Source organism: Bos mutus, chromosome 5 (genome assembly GCF_027580195.1).
Source record: "Bos mutus isolate GX-2022 chromosome 5, NWIPB_WYAK_1.1, whole genome shotgun sequence".
NCBI lineage: Eukaryota > Metazoa > Chordata > Mammalia > Artiodactyla > Bovidae > Bos > Bos mutus.
Genome location: NC_091621.1, coordinates 112,123,093 through 112,146,291, shown reverse-complemented (window position 1 = coordinate 112,146,291; position 23,199 = coordinate 112,123,093). Strand labels below are relative to the sequence as shown.

The 23,199-nt window shown below is 48.9% G+C and overlaps 1 protein-coding gene across 6 annotated transcripts in view; it reads left to right on the top strand.

The window, feature by feature from the left end:
• ERC1 (ELKS/RAB6-interacting/CAST family member 1) overlaps positions 1-23,199 on the top strand; it is a 270,866-nt gene that overhangs the window by 242,716 nt on the left and 4,951 nt on the right. For all 6 annotated transcript variants that reach the window (XM_070371714.1, XM_070371712.1, XM_070371717.1 and 3 more), the window contains one exon: positions 4,802-4,990. In XM_070371714.1, coding sequence (XP_070227815.1) covers positions 4,802-4,990 — 189 coding nt within the window. The remainder of the gene's footprint in view (positions 1-4,801; positions 4,991-23,199) is intronic.

Here is a 23,199-nt window from a genome sequence, read left to right as displayed (position 1 = left end):
TGGGACTTTCTTGATGAGCCTACCTTGGGAGACAGCAGTGTGATGGTGACCCAATGAGAAATCAGAACTGCCTCTGGTGTTTATGCAGTAATTCAGGAACATCTGAACATGCCTCCCAGGATGTCAGCAGACAGAAGGAAGAACAAGAGGATCTTTTAGTGACAGAGAAATCATCAGTACAAAATTACTTTGCCAGGAACACAGTAAATGATCAATAAATGTTAATTAGCTTAAAAAACGAAGACGGCAATGGCAACCCACTCCAGTACTCTTGCCTGGAAAATCCCATGGGCGGAGGAACCTGGTAGGCTGCAGTCCATGGGGTTGCTAAGAGTCAGACACGACTGAGCGACTTCACTTTCACTTTTCACTTTCATGCATTGGAGAAGGAGATGGCAACCCACTCCAGTGTTCTTGCCTGGAGAATCCCAGGGACCGTGGAGCCTGATGGGCTGCCGTCTGTGGGGTCACACAGAGTCAGACACGACTGAAGCAACTTAGCAGCAGCTTAAAAAATAGTGGCATCTTTTGAACAGTAAAACATTAGTACCACAAGGGCAAATGCATTAAGTCCCACATAATGTTCAGTACAAGGTATAAAACCTCTGCTCCCAAAACAAGCTCCCAGAATGTGTCACAAGCAGCCACCCTGTACTTACGAAGGTCTGATGCAGAAACAGTGGGGAGAGGAGAGCAGCCATGGACTTGATCACATGTCCCATCCTGATGTGTCCCCATCTCCTAGATGAATGGGCTGCAGAAATGGGATGCTGTAGACTTTTCCATTACAGTCTGTGTCATAGCATACAGGAGCAACTTGCCTGTCTTCTAAAACACCTCTGGACATCCAGTCTTACTCAAGTGGAGGGGAGGTTAAGATAAACACCTTCCCGAAGTCACTTTATGTCATCACACACTGGCCTCTGAATCCATTTTGAGGATCTGATTCATAAGCAAGTAAATCCTTACCAGAAGAAACAAAGCTTTCAAGACATCAACTGAAAGGCTCTCATCTGTTCTTTAAATTTAAATGATTTTCCTCAACAACTTGGTAAATGTAGGATCGGGAATGTTGCCATTTTGGCATTCTGTTTGTTAGAAGCAGAGGTTATCTCGACAAGTTCATTTTTAAACTTCTTTTTGCCAAAAAAAAAAAAAAGTAGCTCTAGTTCTGCACAGCTGTGGAACTGTGATGTGGCCTGATCACCTTGCTTTTGGTGGGACTTCTTACCAATCCTCTGAAGTTGGTGTGGACCAAAGACAACTTCTGGATCCTGTGAGCGTCCTCTTCCTACTTGGCAAGTGTCCCTCTTCCCTCCTGAGGTTAGGCGGTCACAGTTCTTCCTTGCGGGAAATACAGTTTCTTTTCTGAGTGGTCGGCCCAAGTTAGACTTGGAGGGGGAGGGGAGAGATAAGGGCATTTTCCTGTGATGGACATGGCTAAATGTGTCTCACAGAGGCTACAGTGACTTTTCTCTTAATGGACACATTCGGAGACTGCTGGCTGAGCAGTTTCATATGCTTTCATGGAGTAAGCTCTCTAGTTTTTTGTTTTGTTTTTAAAAAGCAATTACCTTTAACATGAGAAGAAAAGGGCATCTTGGCCATTGCACAGAAATAATTTTTATCCTGGAAAAAAATTTCAAATTCTGTTATTTTTGTAACTTTTCAGTTGGACTTTGAAAAATTACAGAGCGCAAAACACTACGTATTTTGTTATCAGTTAGCACCTGAGCATGAAATATATTTAAGTCAGTGTGAGATTCATCTCTGATTAAGAACAGAGGCCTGAGAGTCCACTTTTTCATTCCCAGCCATACAGCAGTGAGCTAGCATGTTTCCAGATTCCATTTTACTATAAGAAATTTGACCTTCCCCTTACCACCATTTATCAGATTGTCTTCATGCTTTTTTATGTCAGTTTTCCAACTCAAACAGTAATTACCTAGGGTATATCAGCTCTTTCTTGTAGCCCAAATGTGATGGCAACTATATGTAGACACACACACACACGAAATGGGAGTAAGTTGCACAAATCCAATGAAAATCCCCAGAGTGATTTTTTGTTTAAATCAGCGTGTCCATGAAAGGCCGGAGGAGGCCAAGCTGGAAACATGGCTGCGGTGCGTGGCGGCATGAGGGGTGTGGAGGGAACAGCGGCCAGACGGTGGGGTTGTTGACGTGCATGGTGGGCACGCATCTAAAGAAGTACGGCCTGGAACTTGGCTTTAAAGATGCTGCTTTGAAACTCAGTTTCTGAGCTCTCTACAGTGTGAATACGCATCTGTGGCCAGAAAGAAAACCTGAGTCTTTTCTGAGAGAGTACCGTTGTTTGTGAAAAGCTGTCCGACTTCCCTACTCTCCAGACCTTGTGCTTTATTGAAACAGCTCTTCCTTCTATGGTTGGCAGTGTTGACACCACAGGCAACACAGGGCCTTGGACCTGGAGGGTCCCTTAAGAGCCCAGAGCCTTTCACCCCGACCCCCAGCCCCTGAGTGTATCACCTTTGTCCCCAGACAGTTGTGTGAGTGTGTGTGTTTCAAAAATTGATTTCAAAATATTGTTTCAAAATATTGCTAAATTGATTCACTTTCTCTGGTTTTCCTAGCTAGGCTCCAACTTCTGTATTATATACCATGTAGGTCTGCACTCTGATCTCTCTAGTAAGTTAGAGATTGTTTTAGCCACTAAGCCGAGGTTCTTGCCTGTCTTAATTATTTCATGGAAATAGCATTAGAAACAGGAAATGTGATATATTTATAAAGCAACCATTAAAATCATGTTTTCCAGAAATACGTAATGTCGTGAATAGGACTCACAATGTAACATTAAATGGATAAACAGGGTCTTAGGCAAAATGTGAAGTATGATACAGTTAAAAGTTGATTTATGTAAGTTTATAAAAAGACTTGGAAGAAAATCAGCGAAATGTTGCAAGTGCTATTCTTGATGGAAAACCTATAGACTGTTTATTATTTCTTTCCTGTTTCCCCCCATACTTTTCAGAGTAAAATCTGCATTGATTTGTTAATTTAAAAAAATACATAAAACTGTATTTTAGAAACTTTTAAAAGGAAATAAGGAAAGCGGCAGGGGAGTTCTTTAGAGAGAGGGGGGTGGCAGAATTCAGTGTAGCAGGCCTCATTTCTCCTGACTTGAAGATTAGCAAGCTCCTTATCAGGGCATCCTACTGGTGAAAAATGCCAGCCCCCGTGACACCAGCAGGTGCAGATTCTGCCCTGAGCCCAGGGAGCGTCGGGGACATGCCAGCATCTGCTGGGTTGGCGGCCCCCACAAGGGTGGGTATCAGGCAGACGCTGTGCCTGCGGTTCAGAATCGGAGACAGGGGGCCAGCCCAGCCCTCCTCCGAGCCCCCCCCCAGGCTTGCCCAGCACCGAGGGCCTGGCCAAAGCTGTCCCGAGAGCCATCCAGTGAGGTCGTGTGTTGTGCGATGTGCTCTCCAAGGGAGCCGAGGTGGTGGTCATTCCTCAGGGTAAAGGGAATGTAAGACAGCGTTGGCCCATCTCTGGAGAGAAGACCCCGAGTGGAGCTGGTCCCGCCCAGCTGGGGCTCAGGTTTCAGGGCTGTGTGAGGATTCGTCCGTCATGTCTAAAAGGAGGGTCAATGCCTCTGTGAGTCGAGTGCAGGGACTCCAGCCAGGACAAGGCAGATTCCATTGTGAGTTCACTCGTCACCCCTCCCGTATCCAAGAGGATCACTCTCCCTCCAGGGACAGAGGCATCCTTTGTTCCAGGAGGTGGAGGGACACGCGTGTGCGTCAGGCTTTCAGATGAGCACGTTTCACTTGCAGCGTTTGTGTGTGTGTGTGTGTAGTTGTGTAGTTGCTAAGTCGTATCTGACTCTTTGCGACCCCATGGACTGTAGCCTGCCAGGCTCCCCTCTTCATGGGGTTCTGCAGGCAAGAACACCGGAGTGGGTTGCCATTTCCTCCTCCAGGGGATCATCCTGACCTGGGATCGAACCCACATCTCCTGCATTAGCAGGCAGGTTTTATATCAGTGAGCCACCAGGGAAGCCCCTAGACCTGAGTTTGTTTCTGTTTTGCATGTCTCTTCATTTGTATTGTTTAAATTGCACATAAGAGATATCACACAGTATCCTACAAGCCTCTTCTCCGCTCTTGGCTGCCCTAAACCCATGCAATGCTGTGGCATGGAGGTGGTGGGAACAGAGCGTTACCAGGTAGATAATGGGATCATTCACAGGAAAGCCAGGAATGCTGCTTCCCAGTGGATAGTCGTGACCACTGAGCATGGAGTGCAATGTATGAGCAGGACTCTTGAGGAGAGGGGAAGGGACAGAGGGTGGACTAGGTATTCTTTGAGTTCCCAAAGCTGGGTTGGAAGGAAAAGACAAGGGGACCAGGGGAGTCTGGTCACTGTAATCCTTTTTCCCTTCCAACCCAGCTTTGGGAACTCAAAGAATACCTAGGGTTTTTGTAGCTGCCCGTAAATAGGTGAATGAGCAGTTGTGAGTGGACTGCAGTCTTTTTGTAGCAGGAATGTCATCTCTGCAAAAACAAGCCAGTCCTGTGCTTAGTCCCCACCTGAACACGGAATCCCATCTCACGCTGATGTACATGCCAGTGTCCCCCACGTGGCTCCCAGCACGGTGATGGGTGGGTGTGGCTTCGTAGATGCGCAGGCGTGTGGACAAAGAGGGCGGTTAGTGGTTACAAGCGCTCTAGTCTCACTCTGTCTCTTTGCCTTGGGAGGCACAAAGAGACTGGACCTTCTTGTTTCAGACTGACCTTGACTTTCCTCATTGTTTTCCCCTCAGATCATCCAGTCCCTCCTAGAACTTGACCAAAACAGAAGCAAGCTCAAGTTGTACATCAGACACCTGACCGCCCTCTGCCACGACCGAGACCCCCTGATCCTCCGAGGACTCACTCCACCAGCCGCCTATAAGCTGGACGACGACCAGGCAGCGTGGGAGAATGAGCTGCAGAAGATGACCCAGGAACAGGTAAGACCCCCACCTGGGCTCGGATGACAGCCTCGCCCCAGCCAGCTGCTCTATAAGTTGATGCAGTAGACGCTGCTTTGGGGAATTCAGGGTGCAGAATCAAGATTTTTAACAGGGGTTGGTTCTTCAGTAGAAATTAGGAGCCACCATTTGAAGTCCCATTTTGTTCTTCCTTCAGTGTGACTTGCTAAAGAATCAGAAAGGGCTGGTTGAGAAGGCAGAGACGAATTGGGAGAGTAGCACTGACACACACACACCCACGCGTAAACTAGAGAGCCAGCGGGGAGCTGACATATAACACAGGGAGCCCAGCTCGGTGCTCCGCGATGACCTAGAGGGGTGGGGTGGCAGGGGAGGGGAGCTCAAGAGGGAGCGCACGTGTATACATATGGCCGGTTCACTTCATTGTACAGCAGGGACTAACACAACATGATAAAGCAATTCTGCTCCAGAAAAGAAAGAAAATAAGTTTCCCTTTTCTTTCTTTCTTCTCTCTCAAAAAAAGAAGGGAGACAGTTATGGGGCATGTGATGGTGGCCACAGACGGGAAGTCTGACCTGCAGGACCTCTGGCAGGTCAGCTCTCTCTCAGGAACTGTGGTTCATGACCTACTGAGTTTTTCAAATAAGAGAACCATGAGATGAATGAATTTAGGTGATCTTCCCCCGCCCGCCCCCCCACCCCGCTACGTTTTCTGTTTAGTGTTGTCCGTAAAATCCATCAGTTCTCTTTTTTTCCATGCTATGATTTTTGAGTTCAGTAGCAAAATGAGAAGGCTAGTCCAGAGACAAAAACCATGAATAAAAGAACCAAGGAGAACAGGATGAGGACAGAGGTAGAGAGCAGTCATGGAAACTGAAGGAAAGAAAAGTTGAATCAACACTGAGAAATAAAATAGAAGAAGAACTGGAGTAGTGTCGAGTGTGTATCTCCAGCTGCTTTCACTCCTGGCTGCAGAGGGGTCGTGGTGTCCCAGCCCCTCGTGGACGGTGGTCGTGGTGTCAGTCGGCTATACGTCTGCTCCAGAGGGTTGAAGCCGCGCTCTGTCTCCCAGCTGAATGCATCCTGTTTGTTCACCGGTGATGCGAGAGGGGAGGCTGTGTCAAATAGGACACTTCTGTGATTCAGGGTCGCAGGCAGCGATGCCAGCAGAGGTGGCGATAAGTAGGCTGTGGGCTCACGGTGGGACTGACTCCGGGGTGTGGACGTTCCCTAAAACCAAGCACATGTGAGGGCCTGTCAGTCACCACCTGATCGGTGTGATGAAAAAGGCAAGGCCTACCTCTCAAATTGAGGGTGTTAGCATGGAAATTTTACTTTCTTCTTAAAAGAGGGAAAATTTTACAGGAGAGATTTAGATTGAATTTCTGACAGGTGCTTTTGATATTAGTAACTATGTGGTTAAAATACCACTGGAAGCCCACTGAAAACAGTACGTGGCTAGTTCATTTTAGAAACTTTACTTCAAAATCTTGCAGAGACGGCATCTCAAAGCAGGAACAGTGATATATCAGAGTTGTTTGTTGTTTTTCAGTCGCTAAGTTGTGTCTAATTGTTTTCAACCCCATGGACTGTAGCCCACCAGGCTGCTCAATCTATGGGGTTTCCCAGGCAAGAGTACTGGAGTGGGTTGTCATTTCCTTCTCCAGGGGATCTTCCTGACCCAGGGATCAAACCTGGGTCTCCTGCTTTGGCAGGCGGATTCTTTACCACTGAGCTGCCAGGGAAGCCCCATACAGTCAATTACAGGTGAGGAAATGACCTCCCTATAGACAGCCTGTTTACCCCACGCCCGTGAGTAGACATCGTGAGAAGGCAGACCTCAGCAGAAAGAACTCGGCTGTCCACAGGAAGACTGGACAGCACGTGTGGGGTAACTTCTTCCCTGGAGGAGGAGGATGTGGAAGGGACCAGCACCGGGAGGTGATTGCAGTCAGATTGCTGCTGCTGCTAAGTCGCTTCAGTCGTGTCCGACTCTTAGCGACCCCATGGACTGCAGCCCACCAGGCTCCCCCGTCCCTGGGATTCTCCAGGCAAGAACACTGGAGTGGGTTGCCATTTCCTTCTCCAATGCATGAAAGTGAAAAGTGAAAGGAAAGTTGCTCAGTCGTGTCCGACTCTTAGCGACCCCATGGACTGCAGCCCACCAGGCTCCCCCGTCCCTGGGATTCTCCAGGCAAGAACACTGGAGTGGGTTGCCATCTCCTTCTCCAATGCATGAAAGTGAAAAGTGAAAGGAAAGTCGCTCAGTCGTGTCCGACTCTTAGCGACCCCATGGACTGCAGCCTACCAGGCTCCTCCGTCCATGGGATTCTCTAGGCAAGAGTACTGGAGTGGGGTGCCATTGCCTTCTCCGTGCAGTCAGATTAGTTCTTGGCTTTTTTCCAACCCTGGTTGTCAGTTATTTTAGCGTAAAGGGGATGTAAACTTACCCCTCATTTTAGGGCTGTATTCAAATGTGACCTAGCCCAAACTCTACCAAAAGAAAAAAATTAGGTAAAACACTTGAAGAAGACTGGAGTATTAAAAAATAAGCATTTTAAAAGGTGGATTACACAGAAAAATAGACAAAGCATGGAGCTCAGTTACTGGATGAAAGCTTTTGTCTCAATGGTGAGGAAGCCGTGTTTCTCTTTTCCTATTCTACTGAGGACAGAAGCATACATGCTAAGTCACTTCCAGCTCTTTGTGACCTCATGGACTGTAGCCCTCCAGACTCCTCTGTCCATGGGTTTCTCCAGGCAAGAATACTGGAGTGGGTTGCCATTTCCTTCTCCAAGATGAGAGTGTATTCAATTATAAAATAAATACTTCAGTTAGACATAGGGAAGAATCTGAATGTAGAATTGTGACCACGGGACAAATTGCAGAGAAGTGTGTTAATAGAATTTCCTTTCAGAGAGATTTAGAAACCATGGTTGAGCCCCAGACACTCTGTGGTCCTCCTCAGCCCTGGCATACCTGTCAGCACTGTGCCCGATTGATATAGATCATCTCATCCTGCCAATAGACACGTGCGACCTACGTGCTGAATGAGTGAATATTTTTTAAAGGGCACTTTTTGTTTTTAAAACCTTAGTAGCCCTGAAATTCTAGGTGAAGTCAGTGTTTGGGTTCTAAAATTGAAGCTTTGTAAACCAAGGCTTCCCAGGTGGCTCAGTGGTAAAGAATCCGCCTGTCAATGCAAGAGCCCTGGGTTCTATCCCTGGGTCAGGAAGATCCCCTGGAGAAGGAAATGGCAACTGCACTCCAGTATTCTTGCCTGGAGAATCCCATGGACAGAGAAACCTGGCAGGCTGCAGTACATGAGGTCACAGAGTCACACAACTGAGCGACTAAGCACACAAACCAAGGATTTAGCAGTGGATGGTTGTTTTTAAGCCTTACTAAAGAAATGCTTCTAAGTTCTAGATGTTAGCAAAGTGCTAAGATTACCCCCAGTTCAGCAGGCATAGAGACCTAAAACACTAAACATGAGAGGAGAAAATGAAAAGTTACACTTCATCAAAACTTGACATTTCTGTTCGTCAGAATACTGGGAGGAAATATTCACAGTATATATATCAAACTAAGGACTTGAATCAAGAAGATATTTTTGAAATCAGAAACAAAAAGACAAAACAGCATAATTTTTAAATGGGCAGAAGACGTGAACCAACACTTTGCAAGAGAAAATACACAAACCAAGCATGTGAAGACAGTGCCCACATATAAACAAAAGTCACAAGGAGAGAGCACTGCAGTCCCACAAAAGTGGCTGAAATTCACCGAGAGTTCATGATTACATGGAGCAGCTAGAACCCTTGCTCACTGTGCTGAGCGTTTAGAATGGCCCTGATGTTGAGAAAGACTGAGGGCAGGAGTAGAAGGGGGCGATAGAGGATGAGATGGTTGAACGGCATCGCTGACTCAGTGGACGTGAGTTTGGGCAGACTCCAGGAGTTGGTGATGGACAGGGGGCCCTGGCGTGCTGCAGTCCACGGGGTCACAGACAGCCAGACACCGGGTGAACAAAAGTAGCCCAGGGGCTCCTGGGGCCCTAACTGCCTCTTAGGCAATTGTTTCAGGCCTTCGAACAACCAGCTTCCAGACGAACTCTGGAAACAGCCCTCCACATGAATCCCGGGCCCTGCTTCTTCGAGCCGGGGGTGCTAGAGAGCCTTGCTCACGGCCACTGATTTTGACCTCCTCCCTTGGAGGCTGTAGGGCCTGCTGGTGACGTCGCTGCAGAGTGCTCTGAACAGAACTTAGTAGCTGGGCCTTTCCTTAAAGCTGCTTCACAGACATTAGGGCATAAAGTGTGGCTTCACCCACGTTTCTGGGGGCCGAGGCTCCCCGTGTGCTAAGCCTTGAGCATCCACTGAGCCAGACTGGACTGGAGGTCTGGGGTCTCCCATCTTGAGTTCTATTGGCTGTGGGAATGTTTTCCTTTCAAACCCAACGTTCCCCAAGAGCTTTCAAATCATATCACACATGCTTCCCTTTAACAACCCCTAATGAATGACTGTCCAGCCCCCTGCAATCTTCTCTGCATCAGTACAGCTGCTAAATTATCACGTTGTGCCTGCCCCCCACCACTGTGCATGGTCCTCTCTACAATGGCCATGGTCCCTCAGCAGCCCACGTGACCCTGGAAATTTAGTCAGTACTGGAGCCCCTTCCATGGCCCCTCTGAATTGCTGCACCGGGAGCTTGTAAAAGGTCATTCTGTCGTCTCACCAGGGAGCCAGGAGACCACTCAGGGAAGGTGTCGAGTCAGCACTAAGAAGGCAAAAATCAAGCAAGGGAGGGAGCCTTGCCCTCCTCCCTCCCTGTCACAAGGCCCTGGAGTCGGGGGTCATGTGCTGAATGGAGAGTGTGTACTGACCACACGCCACTGCCGCCAAGGCCACTGCCCTCTGTCCTGCTCGGCCGCAGGGACTCGTGGGCGTGGGTGAGCCGTGTGCTGGTTTAGCACTTAAACCTCAGCCGCAGCAGAGGCTCCTGCCGTCCCAATGGCCTCAGCGTTAAAGGTCTCACTAGTTGTCTGGGTGGTTTGTTATCTGTTTCTGATCCTCCCCCTCTGACACGCTCAATTCTGAGAGCCAAACCAAACTCGATGGACTGGCCGGCATGTCCGTGGTTCCCAGAACCCAGCTGCTGCCCTTCAGCCCCTGTGGCAGAGAGAGACGTTCTCCTCCATGTGGTCAAGGCCGGCTCTCAGCATAAATGTCTGTGCTCACGCTAGTTAACAGGTTTGTAGGAGGTGGTGTGAGGTGTTACCCATTGAGAGTCTGCCGGGCGGAAATCCTGTTTAAACTTCCACACGGTAGTATTTGGGGTGCTGCATAAACTCCTTTCGGAATGAGGAAACATCTTTAAAGAATGGGTCATGGCATATATATATTATCCATTTTGGAACCGAGTCCATTGTTATAACTATTATAGCACTAAAAGATTGCATGCTGCTGCTGCTACTAAGTCGCTTCAGTCGTGTCCAATTCTGTGCGACCCCAGAGATGGCAGCCCACCAGGCTCCCCCGTCCCTGGGATTCTCCAGGCAAGAACACTGGAGTGGGTTGCCATCTCCTTCTCCAATGCATGAAAGTGAAAAGTGAAAATGAAATTGCTCAGTTGTGTCTGACTCTTAGCGACCCCATGGACTTCAGCCTACCAGGCTCCTCCATCCATGGGATTCTCTAGGCAAGAGTACTGGAGTGGGTTGCCATTGCCTTCTCCAAAAGATTGCATAACAAAGTATAAAATTAATTTCTAGAGCTGTATGATACTCAAATTCTTTGGTGCTCAAGAACCATAGATATCAGTGTTGGATAGTATTGTCTTGGAAGGTATACAAGAAGCGTGGAGAAACAGGCAGTAAAATTTACATATTGTAGAAAATGTGTTTAATAAAATCTATGTCCTAAGATTTAAAAAACAAAAAAGCCTCCACACATTCTCAAGCCCCCAGCTCTGTCCCAGCAAGTGGGGACAGGGAGGCCTGGCACAGGCTAAGGTCCATCTCTGCCTAAGGCCACACTGCATCTGAATGCCACCCCCCCCACGGGGGTACCTGGCTCATTCTTGCAGATTCACAGGGAGACAGTTGACAAATTGTAAGATGTTTAAAGTGGGCAGGGTGGTGATTGCTGACTTTGTGAAAGTATTCTCCTCATCAAGTTAATTTATCACCTCTCATTACCTACCTTTTTAAAAGTTCTATGTTCTTAGCAAATTTCAGTTATATAAGACCGTGTTAACAACTGTAGTCTCAGCTGGCTTGTTGTTTGAACGGGACGATACATCAGTCCTTTGGTGTTCTGGGACATTTTTACATGAGAGGATTCCACCTTCTCCTGACTCTTAAAATTCAGTCTCTTGGGAGCCAGTCAGACCGATGTTAATGTCCTGTTGCATCTGGAGCAGGTGTCTGTTCCCACTTCCGTCTTTTGTCAGCATGTCTTCCATCTCTTTCTGTCTTCACTCCCTTCCCCAGCTGGTTCAGAGAAGGTGTAACACCTGTGTCAGGATGGACTCTCTCAGGAAGGAGTCTAACCTGGGAGGTCAAATATCACGTAGAGAAACCCAGATTATCTTAGCCAGTGGCGAATACTTCAGGCAGGAAATACTTTACAAGTGTCCAGACTTAAGTAGGCTGGAGATGAAGACATCAGTACATTAGTGACATCTGCAAGTCCAGCAGAGAATTATCAGAAAGCAGGAGTTGGTGGTGGTTTATGGCAGATGACCATCTAAACCCGGACTGGCCCATCACTGTCCGTGCCTGGGTCCAGCCCCGGTTGTCCCCAGGGAGCTTACTTTGGGGGAACAGGTGTCAGCAGCTGTGTTCGGTCCTGTACATCCATTGAGCCCAGTTCACGTGGATCACTGGACTCCAGGTTGTTGGACTCACAAAACCACAACTGACCGTAGCCTTCAGAAGACGGTAAGCGGCCGTGAGTGACATGGGGACCCTGAGATCTGGTGGTTAGCGGGCAAGACCAGATGTCCTGTGAAACTGACCTCTGAGGTGGGGACAGGCCCTCTGTTTCTCTCCGGAGCACTTGTGTATAAAGACAGCCGAGTTTGACCCCCTGGTTGCTGGCTGCTGGGGCATGGGGGACAAACCCTGGATTTCCTGGGACTCAGGCTCCACCAGTCTACACAACACTGGCCACTCGGCCTCCTCGGGCCTCACTCACCTTCCCTGAAGGTTGGAGAACTAAACCGCGAGTCCGGTTAGCCCCCTTGCAGGCGTATGAGGCTCAGTTTCGGAGCCGGCCTGCTTTTAGGTCTGGCGGGTCCACCGTTGGATTTTGTCAGGGAGGGGGTTAGTGTAGAAAACTGGACTGCGTGCTTTGTACAGATGCAGGGCCACCGCAGACCTGACGTGCGTACTCTCCTCGGGGCCGGGACGTGGCCACAGGGCTTTCAGTGCTGGGCAGCAAAGACACCCTTGCTTTGCTGTTATCTTTGCTCAGTTTTTAACCGTCAGAAAGCCTAGCTCCTTCCCCAGGGTGCATGGCCCGTGTTCATCCAGAGGCCGTGTAGGGAGTGCCTCCTGTGTGCAGGACTTAACACGCTCTTGACAGTCCTGGGGTGGCATTTGTGTTATTCACGCTTCGAGGGGCTTCAGGGCTGGGCTTTGCTCCCTCCTTGTTGCCCGACATGAGGGACGGAAAGGAGGATGGTCCTTTATGTCCCCAGCTGCACCTCAAGAAGATCACCATGCAATTGCATGTTGTCACCGGGGATCCATCACCGTCGGTTCCCCGACGGTGATGGATCCCAGTGGTGGAGTGAGTGGACTCTTTCCAGATTCATCCTGGAGGAGCCGTGACACCCGGTTCGCTTCTGGCCTAAGCAGCAGCAGCCTCTCCTTCTTAGGAAGACAGACCCAGCATTGCCGGGCAGAGGGTTCATTGCAATGCAGGGAAGGGCGAGGAGAAGGCCCAGCAGCAGCGTCCCGGCCACCAGCACGGCCAGGCAGCTTGCAGAGTCCAGGGCAGGGTGGCCAGCAGCTGGGGTCAGGGAGACCTTGGGAAGAAACCCGGAAGGTTCAAGCTGCAAGCTTGGGCTTGAGATGGAAGAGAGGGCTTCACGGTTTACTGTAATCCATGGGGAGTGATTGTCGGCACCTTCTTCAAGGTCAACTTCCATATTCCCTGTTACCAAATGCCAGAGGGATGCCACAAAGCTGACCACATTCCTGTGGAAAAGTAAACGAAGTATTTACTGCCTGGACATGAAATGTGCACCATGCTGTCAGGTCCCTCTGACCACGTAAGTTTCATGTTTTATTCAGCAGATAATTGAAGTCTTCAATGGTGGCTGAGATGGTAAAGAACCTGCCTGCCAAGGCAGGAGACTCGGGTTCAGTCCCTGGGCCAAGAAGATCCACTGGAGAAGGAAGTGGCAACCCACTCCAGTATTCTTGTCTGGAAAATCCCATGGACAGAGGAGCCTGGCAGGCTGCAGTCCATGGGGTCACAAAAAGTCGGACATGACTTAGTGACTAAACAACAACAACAACAGCAAATAATTATGGCAGAACACATAGCAGTTTATTCTAGTTGTTCAAAAATCCAAACTTGGATTGTTTCATGTCTCCTGGGTCAATATAGTTTAAACATCCTGCAAATTGGGGCCAGGGACTATAGCCTAGATCTGACTGGGATAAAGGACCACTCCGATAAAGGACCGTCACCTCTACAAGGCTCCAGTCATCATGTCCATTGACAGCTCAAACCTCATGGCCTCTGCATCCTGGGACCTCACTGTTAGAAACCTCAAGTTCAGATTCCTGTCTGCTAAAACCAAACCGAGCATCTCTGTGATTTTCCCGCCCACCACCAACCCAGCTACAAACACGAATGAATCTGAGTCACTGCCAGGCACAGCAGTATTCGTCCAGTCACGTCTCTTGTAACCATCCCTCCCGCCTTTATACCCACCTCTCCGCCCTCTTCTCTCTCCCCATCCTGTGTCTGCGAACACAGGGCCATTTGCCTTGAAGGAAGGCTTTTCCTCTCATTTAAGACCATCCTGTTTTGTGGGTCTCTGTTAGCTCTCCCTTGGCCTTGACTGGGCTGTGAAGAGAAGCCGTCCCCACCCTGACTCCCTGACCCGTGCTGGGCGGTGGAGGTTCTGGGCCGCTTCCAGGGCCGCCAGCCCGTCCTCCGCTGCCCCCCTGCCTCTCCATCCCGCCCACAGGGTCCTGATCTGTCTCCCCCCATCAGCTCTGCTCTCTGATATGGAAGGCAGCGTGGGAGCCCACACGGTCTCCCTCACAGCCAGCCTGTCGTGACGTGTTTTTGTGGGTTGTGGGGCATCTTCTCCCTGCCGTTCCCTTCTCCCTTGCTCCCTCCCGTGCATGTTGCTTTGAGAATCCAGATTGAGTTGCTGTTGCATTTGTGATTCTTGGCCCGAGTCCCTCTAGAAATCATATTACTACTCTGAATTCAGCGAGGGCTGGAATAGCTACTAAGAACAGAATACATTATCATAACATTCAGCAGACAAAGCCAGAAAATTTGTGCCAGAGGCAAGCTTGGTATCCTGTATGGGTCCCACGGTCCATCTTTTGAGAACTTTAACAGCGTGGGTGTCTCGGTGATCGGTTGACGCGTCGTGCTACAAGGCCATCGCCGTCAGACAGTCTTGACTTGGAGATGCTTCAAGTTTAAGAGGTCTTGGAAGAGTTGCGGGTGTTCCCCCTCCCCCGGGGTTAGCATCTGTTCCTTCAGTTCCTCCTCCAGTTGTTTTTCGATTGTCTGCTCTGTGCAGGCTGCTTTGCTCAGTAGCCTTGGTATGTAAAAAAGAATTCATTGAGGAACTTGCCGAAGCGCAGGGGAATTAAACATGTAGCCAACTCCTGAGACACGAGACAAAATGAATGCTTCAACAACAGTGTTCACTTCCGACAAGGGGCGTCTCCATGACGAAGGATAAGTTAGATGGGAAGCGGCAGTGTCGGAGGTGAGATGGTCCATGTCCCAGGGTGAGGGACCCGCATCAGAGCGAAAGCACAGAGGATGACCAGGACATACTGGAGATGAAACTGGGAAAGTGGGACGGGACAGATGGTGGCCGCTGTGCCAGAGGGACTGGACTCTGTTTGTAGGGAGGAAATCATTTAAGATCTTGGAAGAGGAGGAGCAAACTTAACCCAAGCCATCTTAGAAAGGGTTGAGATGGTGCTGTGTGCTCAGTCCCTTCAGTTGTGTCCAACTCTTTGCAACCCTGTGGACCATAGCCCACCAGGCTCCTGTGTCCATGGGATTCTCTAGTTAAGAATACTGGAGTGGGTTACCATTTCCTTCTCCAGAGATGGTTGTGAAGCTATTGCAATAAGCAGAAGATGCTAAGATCCAAGAGCCGGGGTAAGGTTTGTGACCAGGAGATCAGAGAGGAAGAAACTAAACCAAAAGAAAGGTGGCCTGAAGAGGATGTTCACAGGAATTCCTCAAGAGAGGAAATGGCCTTATAAACATATTTTTAAATACTTCGCCTCTGTTTTTGGCTTCACTACGTAGAACTGCGAATGAAAACAGCCCTGTCTCATTGGCAAGGTTGCAGGGGAGGTGGGTGTGACCCCAGGGGACCCGGAGGATGGGAAATGGCCACCCTTATTTGTTGACTGAAGGTTAGCGCGGCTGTTCTGAACAGTTTGGTGACATGTCCAGAGCTTTAAAAAGGTGTATACCTTTTGATGCAGGATTCTAAGAAGACAGCCATAGATATGCATAGGTTTATGTTTAGAAAATTTCAACACACTAATATTAATAGTAATGAAAACAGACTACATTTCTAATAATTGAATTCGTGAAATAAATTAGAATACATCCATAAAAAGGGTTACAATGCAGCCCTTCTAAAATCTGGGTTCTAGAGGAATATTTCATCACGTGAAGACCTGTTTTGTAGCACTATTTCTCCGTGGTCGTTCTGCTGCTCTGAGCTCTTTACGTTCCCTCTCGTGCCCTGAATCAGCGTGTCTGTCACACACACACACACACACCTGCCACAGCTGTGATTGGAGTGCACTGTACCGGCAGGTAGTTTGGGCAGAATCAACACTCTTACAGTGTTGAGGCTTCCCACCTGGGATTGTGTCGTATCTCCATTTAAGGTACGTGGTCAAATTTTGAGAGAGCGATTTTGGCGAAATGGCAGAAGGCTAAACTCTTAGATGTTAAGGAGGAAAGTGGGAAGCAGAGGTAGGAAATGTAGAGTTATTTTAGACACTTGATGGTGAATGAGAGGAAAACGACCGGGCACGCATGCACTTGAGAGGGGTGGGTCCAGAAAGCTTGGGTGAAAGAGCCCCCGGAGGCCGTGGTCAGAGGCCGGGCAGGGGAGAGGGCGGGAACAGAGCTAGTTGACGGGCCAGGGCCGTGCGACCTGGAGGAGCAGGAGCGTTGTGGCGTTGTTCTGAGATCGGATGTGTCATTTCTGTGTTACCTCAGTAATGAGTTCCTCAGGCTCCCATCACCTTGCCAACAAAGGTGCATATACCAAAGCTATGGTTTTTCCAGTTGTGAGAGTTGGACCATAAAGAAGGCTGAGCACCAAAGAATTGATGCTTTCGAACTGTTGCTGGAGAAGACTCTTGAGAGTCCGTTGAACAGCACGGAGATCGAACCAACAACGAGTAAAGTTGCTCAGTCGTGTCCGACTCTTTGCGACCCCATAGACTATAGCCCACCAGGCTCCTCCATCCATGGAATTTTCTAGGCAAGAGTGCTGGAGTGGGTTGCCATTTCCTTCTCCAGGGGATCTAACCAGTCAATCCTAAAGGAAATCAACCCTGAATATTCATTGGAAGGACTGATGCTGAAGCTCTAATACTTTGGCTACCTGATTCGAAGACCGATTCATTGGAAAAGACCCTGATGCTGGGAAAGGTTGAAGGCAGGAGGAGAAGGGGACGACAGAGAATGAGATGGTGGATGTGAGTTTGAGCAAACTCCAGAAGATGAAGGACAGAGAAGCCTGGCATGCTGCAGTCCGTGTGGTCACAGAGTCAGACAGGACTGAGCAACTGCACAACAGGCTCATGGCTGCCAGCCCCCTGAGCAGTCTGTCCTTCGCCATGGACAGCAGTAGCACCCACATGCAGGATGCCACCCTCCCGGTCATCCTCAGCCACATTTCCAAGTCCCTGTTTCTTTATTATTTTTTTTAATTTTTAAAAGCTATTTATTTGGCTGTGCCAGGTCTTAGTTGCGGCGTGTGGGATCTAGTTCCCTGACCAGGGATGGAACCCGGCCCCCTGCATTGGTAGTGGAGAGTCTTAGACACTGGACCAAATCCGCCCCCCCGCCATTTCTTTTAGCCAACCCTATTTTCTATCTTCTCTTCTGGAGCCAGATGGCTGTACACCTCTAACTCCAAGATTCCCTTCCTCCAGAGTATCTTAGTTCTCTTAAGGTTAAGTAGGAAGAGGCCCAAGGCGCTTGGGGAAGATTTCATGTTAGGTGTTTATTTATGGAGAAAGCAGAGATGCTGAGGTATGGGATTTGATGCTGCTGTTACAGGAGCTTATGGGATTCATGGGAACACGTTTGTTTTTTAAATGTATTTGGAAATGTTCTTAGGGTGGTTGTTGTTTGTCTTTAGATGCAAAGCTCTCAGCACATACCCAGAAAATTGCATCTCTGTATCTAGAGGGGGAGATTCTGTGAACCTACACACTGCATATGATTATGGTGTTTTTGAAAATAAACAAGACGGTAGTGTTTTTTCACTGTAGTACTTGCAGGGGTAGAACTGGCCTGGCAGTATTAGAAGGAAGAAAGTAGGATATGGTAGATTTATTGGCTTACTCAGCTGAGTTTGTATCTACTAACTTGGGATTTGTCACTTTAACAAGGAAGGGAAGAGGGACGGAGGAGCATTGCATCTAAGATGGAATGACCTTTTTCATTAAATCCCCAATATTGCATGTCTGTACGTTTGGGGAAATCCTTCTCTGTGCTAAGTCTAAGGGGCTTTTCTTTGTGGGGGCGGGGCAAAGGATGGAGAGACAAGCTGGTAAGTTCAGTTTTGGAAGCCAGAATACACCTTCCCTGGTTCATCCACGGGGTCTACTACATGCTGAAACCACACAGAAACTGCCCTTTTTTTCTTTTTTGCATGTGCTGTGCATGCTAATGAAATACTGTTAAATAACGAGGTACTAATCCCCCTCAGGATTTGTTCTCACACCTGTGCTGCAAGAGCACAGCTGTCTCAAGTCTTCGTTTGGTTTCTTCACATTGCCTTTCTTCCCTAAGTGGTCTGCAGTTTTAACGACACTTTTCCCGACACTCAGCACTCCTCGGACCTCAGATGACTAAAGCTTTGCATTTCAGAGTCAAAACAGAAATCCTCATTTGAGAAGCAGTTCCCGTTTCACAGGAAAGGTTGATCTTTGAGGTTTTTTTTCAAGACAGGAAATCACTAGCATATAATGGATCCAGTGCCAGTGGAATCTCTCTCTGCCCCACTGTGCCCACGCGTGGTGCTGCTTCCAGATCAAGTGCAAGCCAGCCTCAGTCCCCGGAGACGGAGAGGGACCCGCCAGTGAAGGGGCACTGCCGCCTCTGTTCTCACCCCTCTGTGTCTAAGCACCTTTCCCCAGGCAGACCATTCGTTAGGTGTTGGGAACTCACAGCCTTTGTGGCCCCTGGTTTGCCCCGTGTCTCTTCCATTCTTCCATCACTCCTGACTCTCTCTGGTCCTCCTCCCGTTCTGTTGCCCTTCCCCCTTCCGCTTCCAGGCCTGATGATGTTGGGTCACGATCACATTTCCTCTCACCCTGCATCTGAGTCGTACCTGCGTCGCGCTCTCAGCTCACTCCAGTCTGTCCCCACTGTTTTGATAATGAGGTGCCTGCAGTGGAGACCAGAGCCCTCAGTGGGCATCACAGAGAGCGTGGAGAGGGCTGGGGGTCCCTGGGGGCAGTGCCCATGCCCGGCCAGCCTAGGGAGACCTGCGTTACTTCTGCCAAGATCTGGTAGTTTCTGTGGCCCCAAACCCCAGGGACCAGCCGAGCGCATCTCCTCCTGCTCCACGCCTGCTCCACTCTTGCTGGCTTTCTGTCTGGAACGAGCCTTCTCTGTCTTTGAACATCTCCCTCCACCTCCTCAAGGGACTGTCCCCTCTTCTCCTCCTTTCCACCCTGGCTGAGGCTGCAGCACTTTCCTCCCTCTCGGCGGCATTTGCTCTGCAGGACTTTGCAAGCAGGACTCACTGTGTCCTTACGGTTTCGTTGAGACAGAATTCACACATCGTGCAATCCACTCACTTAAAAGGCATGATTCTCAGAGTTGTGTGGCCGCCACCACAGCCAGCTTTCAACGTGTTCATCACTCCACAGGCCCTCCCACCACCCCGTCCCGCCCTCGCCCTGGGCAGCGCTGGCCGCCCCCTCACTGAGTTTGCCTTGTCTGGACGTTTCATAAAAATGGGAGCGTCCAGAATGCGGCCTCCTGTGGCGGCTTCTTTCACACTGCATAGTGTTTTCAGGGTTCATGTGGTAGCCTGGGTCAGAATTCCATTCCTTTTCATGGGCGAACCAGTCAGTACTTTTTGAATGAATGTTTTATACATTTCTGTTGCTTTCTTCTCTTAGTCTTAGAATAGGTAACAGTTACACATTTGAAAAATACATGCAGCTTTGAATATTTATATTACATATTTTCATTCGTATTTCTTTTAGTAAGAGCGACAGTACTTGTGGGTGTTAAACAGTACAGAAGAATACAGAGTAAAATACAGATCATTCCATCCACTCAGACTAACCACTCTTCACAGGTCTGTTTCTTTGTCCATACATTTTTCTGTACATAAGCCCAAACATACAGACCTCTATCACCTCTTGTTCGACACTGAGGTTAGTAAAAAAAAAAAAAAGTTTCATTCCTACAAATTGCCTTGGTAAACATACCTGTGCATACATTCTTGAATTTCTTACTGGTATTTTCTGTAGAATATACTCTAGAAAGTGGAATTACTTACATAAAGTACACATGCAATCAAATTTGGTTGAAGAGACCAGAGGGCTCCCCAGTCTATACTCTCATCAGTGGTATATATGAGGGCCCACTTCCTCAGGTCTTTACCAACACTGATTGTTAACAATCTTTGTAGCTTTTGTTGCCAATGTGAGGTGCGGGGGGGGGTGGAATAAAAGCCTATCTTGCTTAATTTGCTATTCTTTAATTCACAACAGCTGACTATCATTGAATGTGCTTATTAACTATTTACATTCCTTCTGTGAGTTTTTGGTTCATATCCTCTGCCTGTTTTTTCTATTAGATTATTAGGATTATTGTTACTTTCATTAATATATTGATAGCAATTCTTTGTTTGTTTTATTTACTCTAAACGTTTCCCAAGCAAAAACTTGTGTTTTTACTTACATCTTTTCTGAGTCCATACAAATATTTTAAATCTTCGACTAGCCAAATCCAACCCCCTTTTTTTCCCTTCCATAGCTTTCTTTAAAAGCACTACTCGCTATGTTAGTCAGGCTGCTATAACAAAATGCTATAAGCTGGGTGGCTTATCAGCAACAGAGGTTTGTTCCTCAGGGTTCTGGAGGCTGCGGGCCCAGGATCCTGGCACACAAGCTGGTTCTACCGAGGGCTGTGCTCTGAGCTGCAGATGGCTCACTTCTCCTCAGGTCCTCACGAGAGGTGGGGAGGCCAGTCTCTGAGTTCTCCTCATTCATGAGGGCTCCACCCTCACGTCCAAGCATCTCCGGAAGGCCCCCACCTCAGACCAGCATCACGATGAGATGAGAATTTCAACATAAGGATCTGAGGGGACACACACAGTCAGTCATCACAGCCCACAAAGAATAAGATAAAGAGGATTTCTCTGTCCCCCAGCCCAAGATAAGAAGCTGAAGCAGCAGCATAACCTCATAACCTCCTCTCTCGGCCTGCGTGGCGGGTGAGACCTAAGCATCGCAGCCCGGGGCTCTGGCCCAGGCCGCTGTGTTCACAAGGCACCCGACCCCCTTGCTTTCCCCATTTCGGAAACTCGCAGTCACGTGACACAGCCAGAGCTCGGGACGCACCCGACTTCGCACGGTCTGAACCTGGCCCTTGCCAGACACTCGGGACCAGACATTCTGGTCTTTTTTCAACATTTAACAGAAGGTCACCAGCTCTGAATCTGTCCCCGGGTCTTTGATATATTTGAAAAAGCAGCATGCTCATTCTTGGCTCAGAGCATCTAGATTCTGTCAACAGTGTAACTGAAACTTTGCTGCTTTTTGCATTTTAATCCACATGCTCTTTCTGGGTTATCTTATCTGCTTAATAAAAAACAGCAATAACAGTTTTGATAACAACATCTAACATTTCCCAAGCACTTTCTGTGTGTCAGACATTGTGCTGTACTTTATACAAATATTAAGACATTAAAACCACCCTGTAATATCATTGCTCCTTTTTACAGATGAGGAAACTGAGGCTCCAAGGGGTCCGGGTCATGCAGACCAGTCATTGGCAGAGCTGAGCTTGAGTCCCAGCCAGCCTCACTCCTGAGTCTGTGTGTTTACACTTTAAACTCAGTTTCCTTCCTTCCCTAAAAGCTGCTCAGCCTCCTATATTTTCAGGCTCATCTGACTTGTTCTCTGCCCTCTCTCATGTAACCACACCTCCCACCAGTCCAGCCTTAAGAAATTCTCCCACCCACCTTCCCCTCTTTGTTCCCACGTCCCCCACCAATCCTGTATTCCTCCTTCATCCCCCCTGGGCTCGTGACAGTGACCTCCCTGGACGTGCTCTTCTTCCACCCACGTGGCCTGCTTCAACTTCATTCTGTCTTCTGAGAACACGACACCGATCACATCACTGTGCTGTCTTAAAGCTCTTGGGCTTCCAGTTGCTGCTGTCGTCCTGTGGTTCTCACCAGATGAAACCTGAACCCTTAGCTCTCCGTATGCTGCCTGGCCCCAGGCTGTCCCTCCAGCACCTCTGCCATTCTGTACTCCGTCCCCCGCCTGATGCTCAGCTGCTGGGGGAGGGGTGTGTCTCACGGTCCCTAGACCCACACCCCTCCATGGCTCTGCATGTCTGCACCTGTTCTGTCCGCTCGACCGCTGCTTCTATTTCTGACCTCCCGGATGCACTCCTGTTCAGCCTTCAGGAACATCTGGGACTCCCCCCAGGGTGACGCGGGCATCCTCCTGTCTGCCTCACCGCGTGTTCAGGCCTCAGTCACCGCCCTTTCCTGGCTGGGTCATAGTCATCTGTGTACTTGCTGGGCTCAATGGTCAAATCCGTCGCATTTCAGCGCTGAGCACAGAGTAGGCCCTCATACACGCTGGTGCAGTGCATGGAGGAATGTCAGAAAGTGTTTAAACAATAGGAGATACACTGTAAACAAGCTCGGCTTCTCTTTGGCTCAGTGGCCTGCCGTAGGGAGTCTCATGCACTGAGCAGAAGCACGTGGCAGGGGCGGGGCCCTCCCTCGGGCAGGGACCAGTGTGCACGATCCTGTCTGATCACACATGAGCCCCGCCCCCTCTTGGGCCTGAATGTGACAGCGTGGCCTGGTGGGAGGACACGGTGAGAGCACCAGGGTGGGATCTCAGCTCCACAGGTCACCCTCTGGGGGCCTTGGACCAGCCTCTAACCTTCATCTTCAAGAGGAGACATTTGATAACTTCTATACTTTCCTAATTGTTAATTCTGATACAGGAAGACTTCACATGGAAACTGACTCTTCTTCATCATTTCTTTTTTCTTTTTCTTTTTTAGCTTCACTGAGCTAAAATCGACACACTAGTAATATATTTAAGGGGTACACCTGATGGCGTGTTGTACACAGACATCGTGAACAGTTTCTCCAGCCTTTTGGTTGAGTTAACACACGTTGTGTCACGATTTCCTCTTTTTCTGTATGAGAACCCCTAAGCCCTGCTCTCCTAGCAGATTTCAGTGTGTGACACGGTATTGTTGACGGTGGTCACCAGGTTGTACATTACACCTCAGACCTCATTCATCTCGGAAATGAAAGTCTGTGCCTTTTTACCCCCCACTTCCGTTTCTCACACCTCCAGCCCCTGGCAGCCACTGTCCCTGTCTCTGCTGCTCGAATCTGACTTGACGTTTCTCCCTCCGGGTTCCATGTGTAGGTGATACCACGCACTGTTTGTCTTTCTGGGTCTGGCTCATTTCACTGAGCGCGATGCTCTCCAGGCTCATCCACATGTTTGCCAGCGTCCTTCC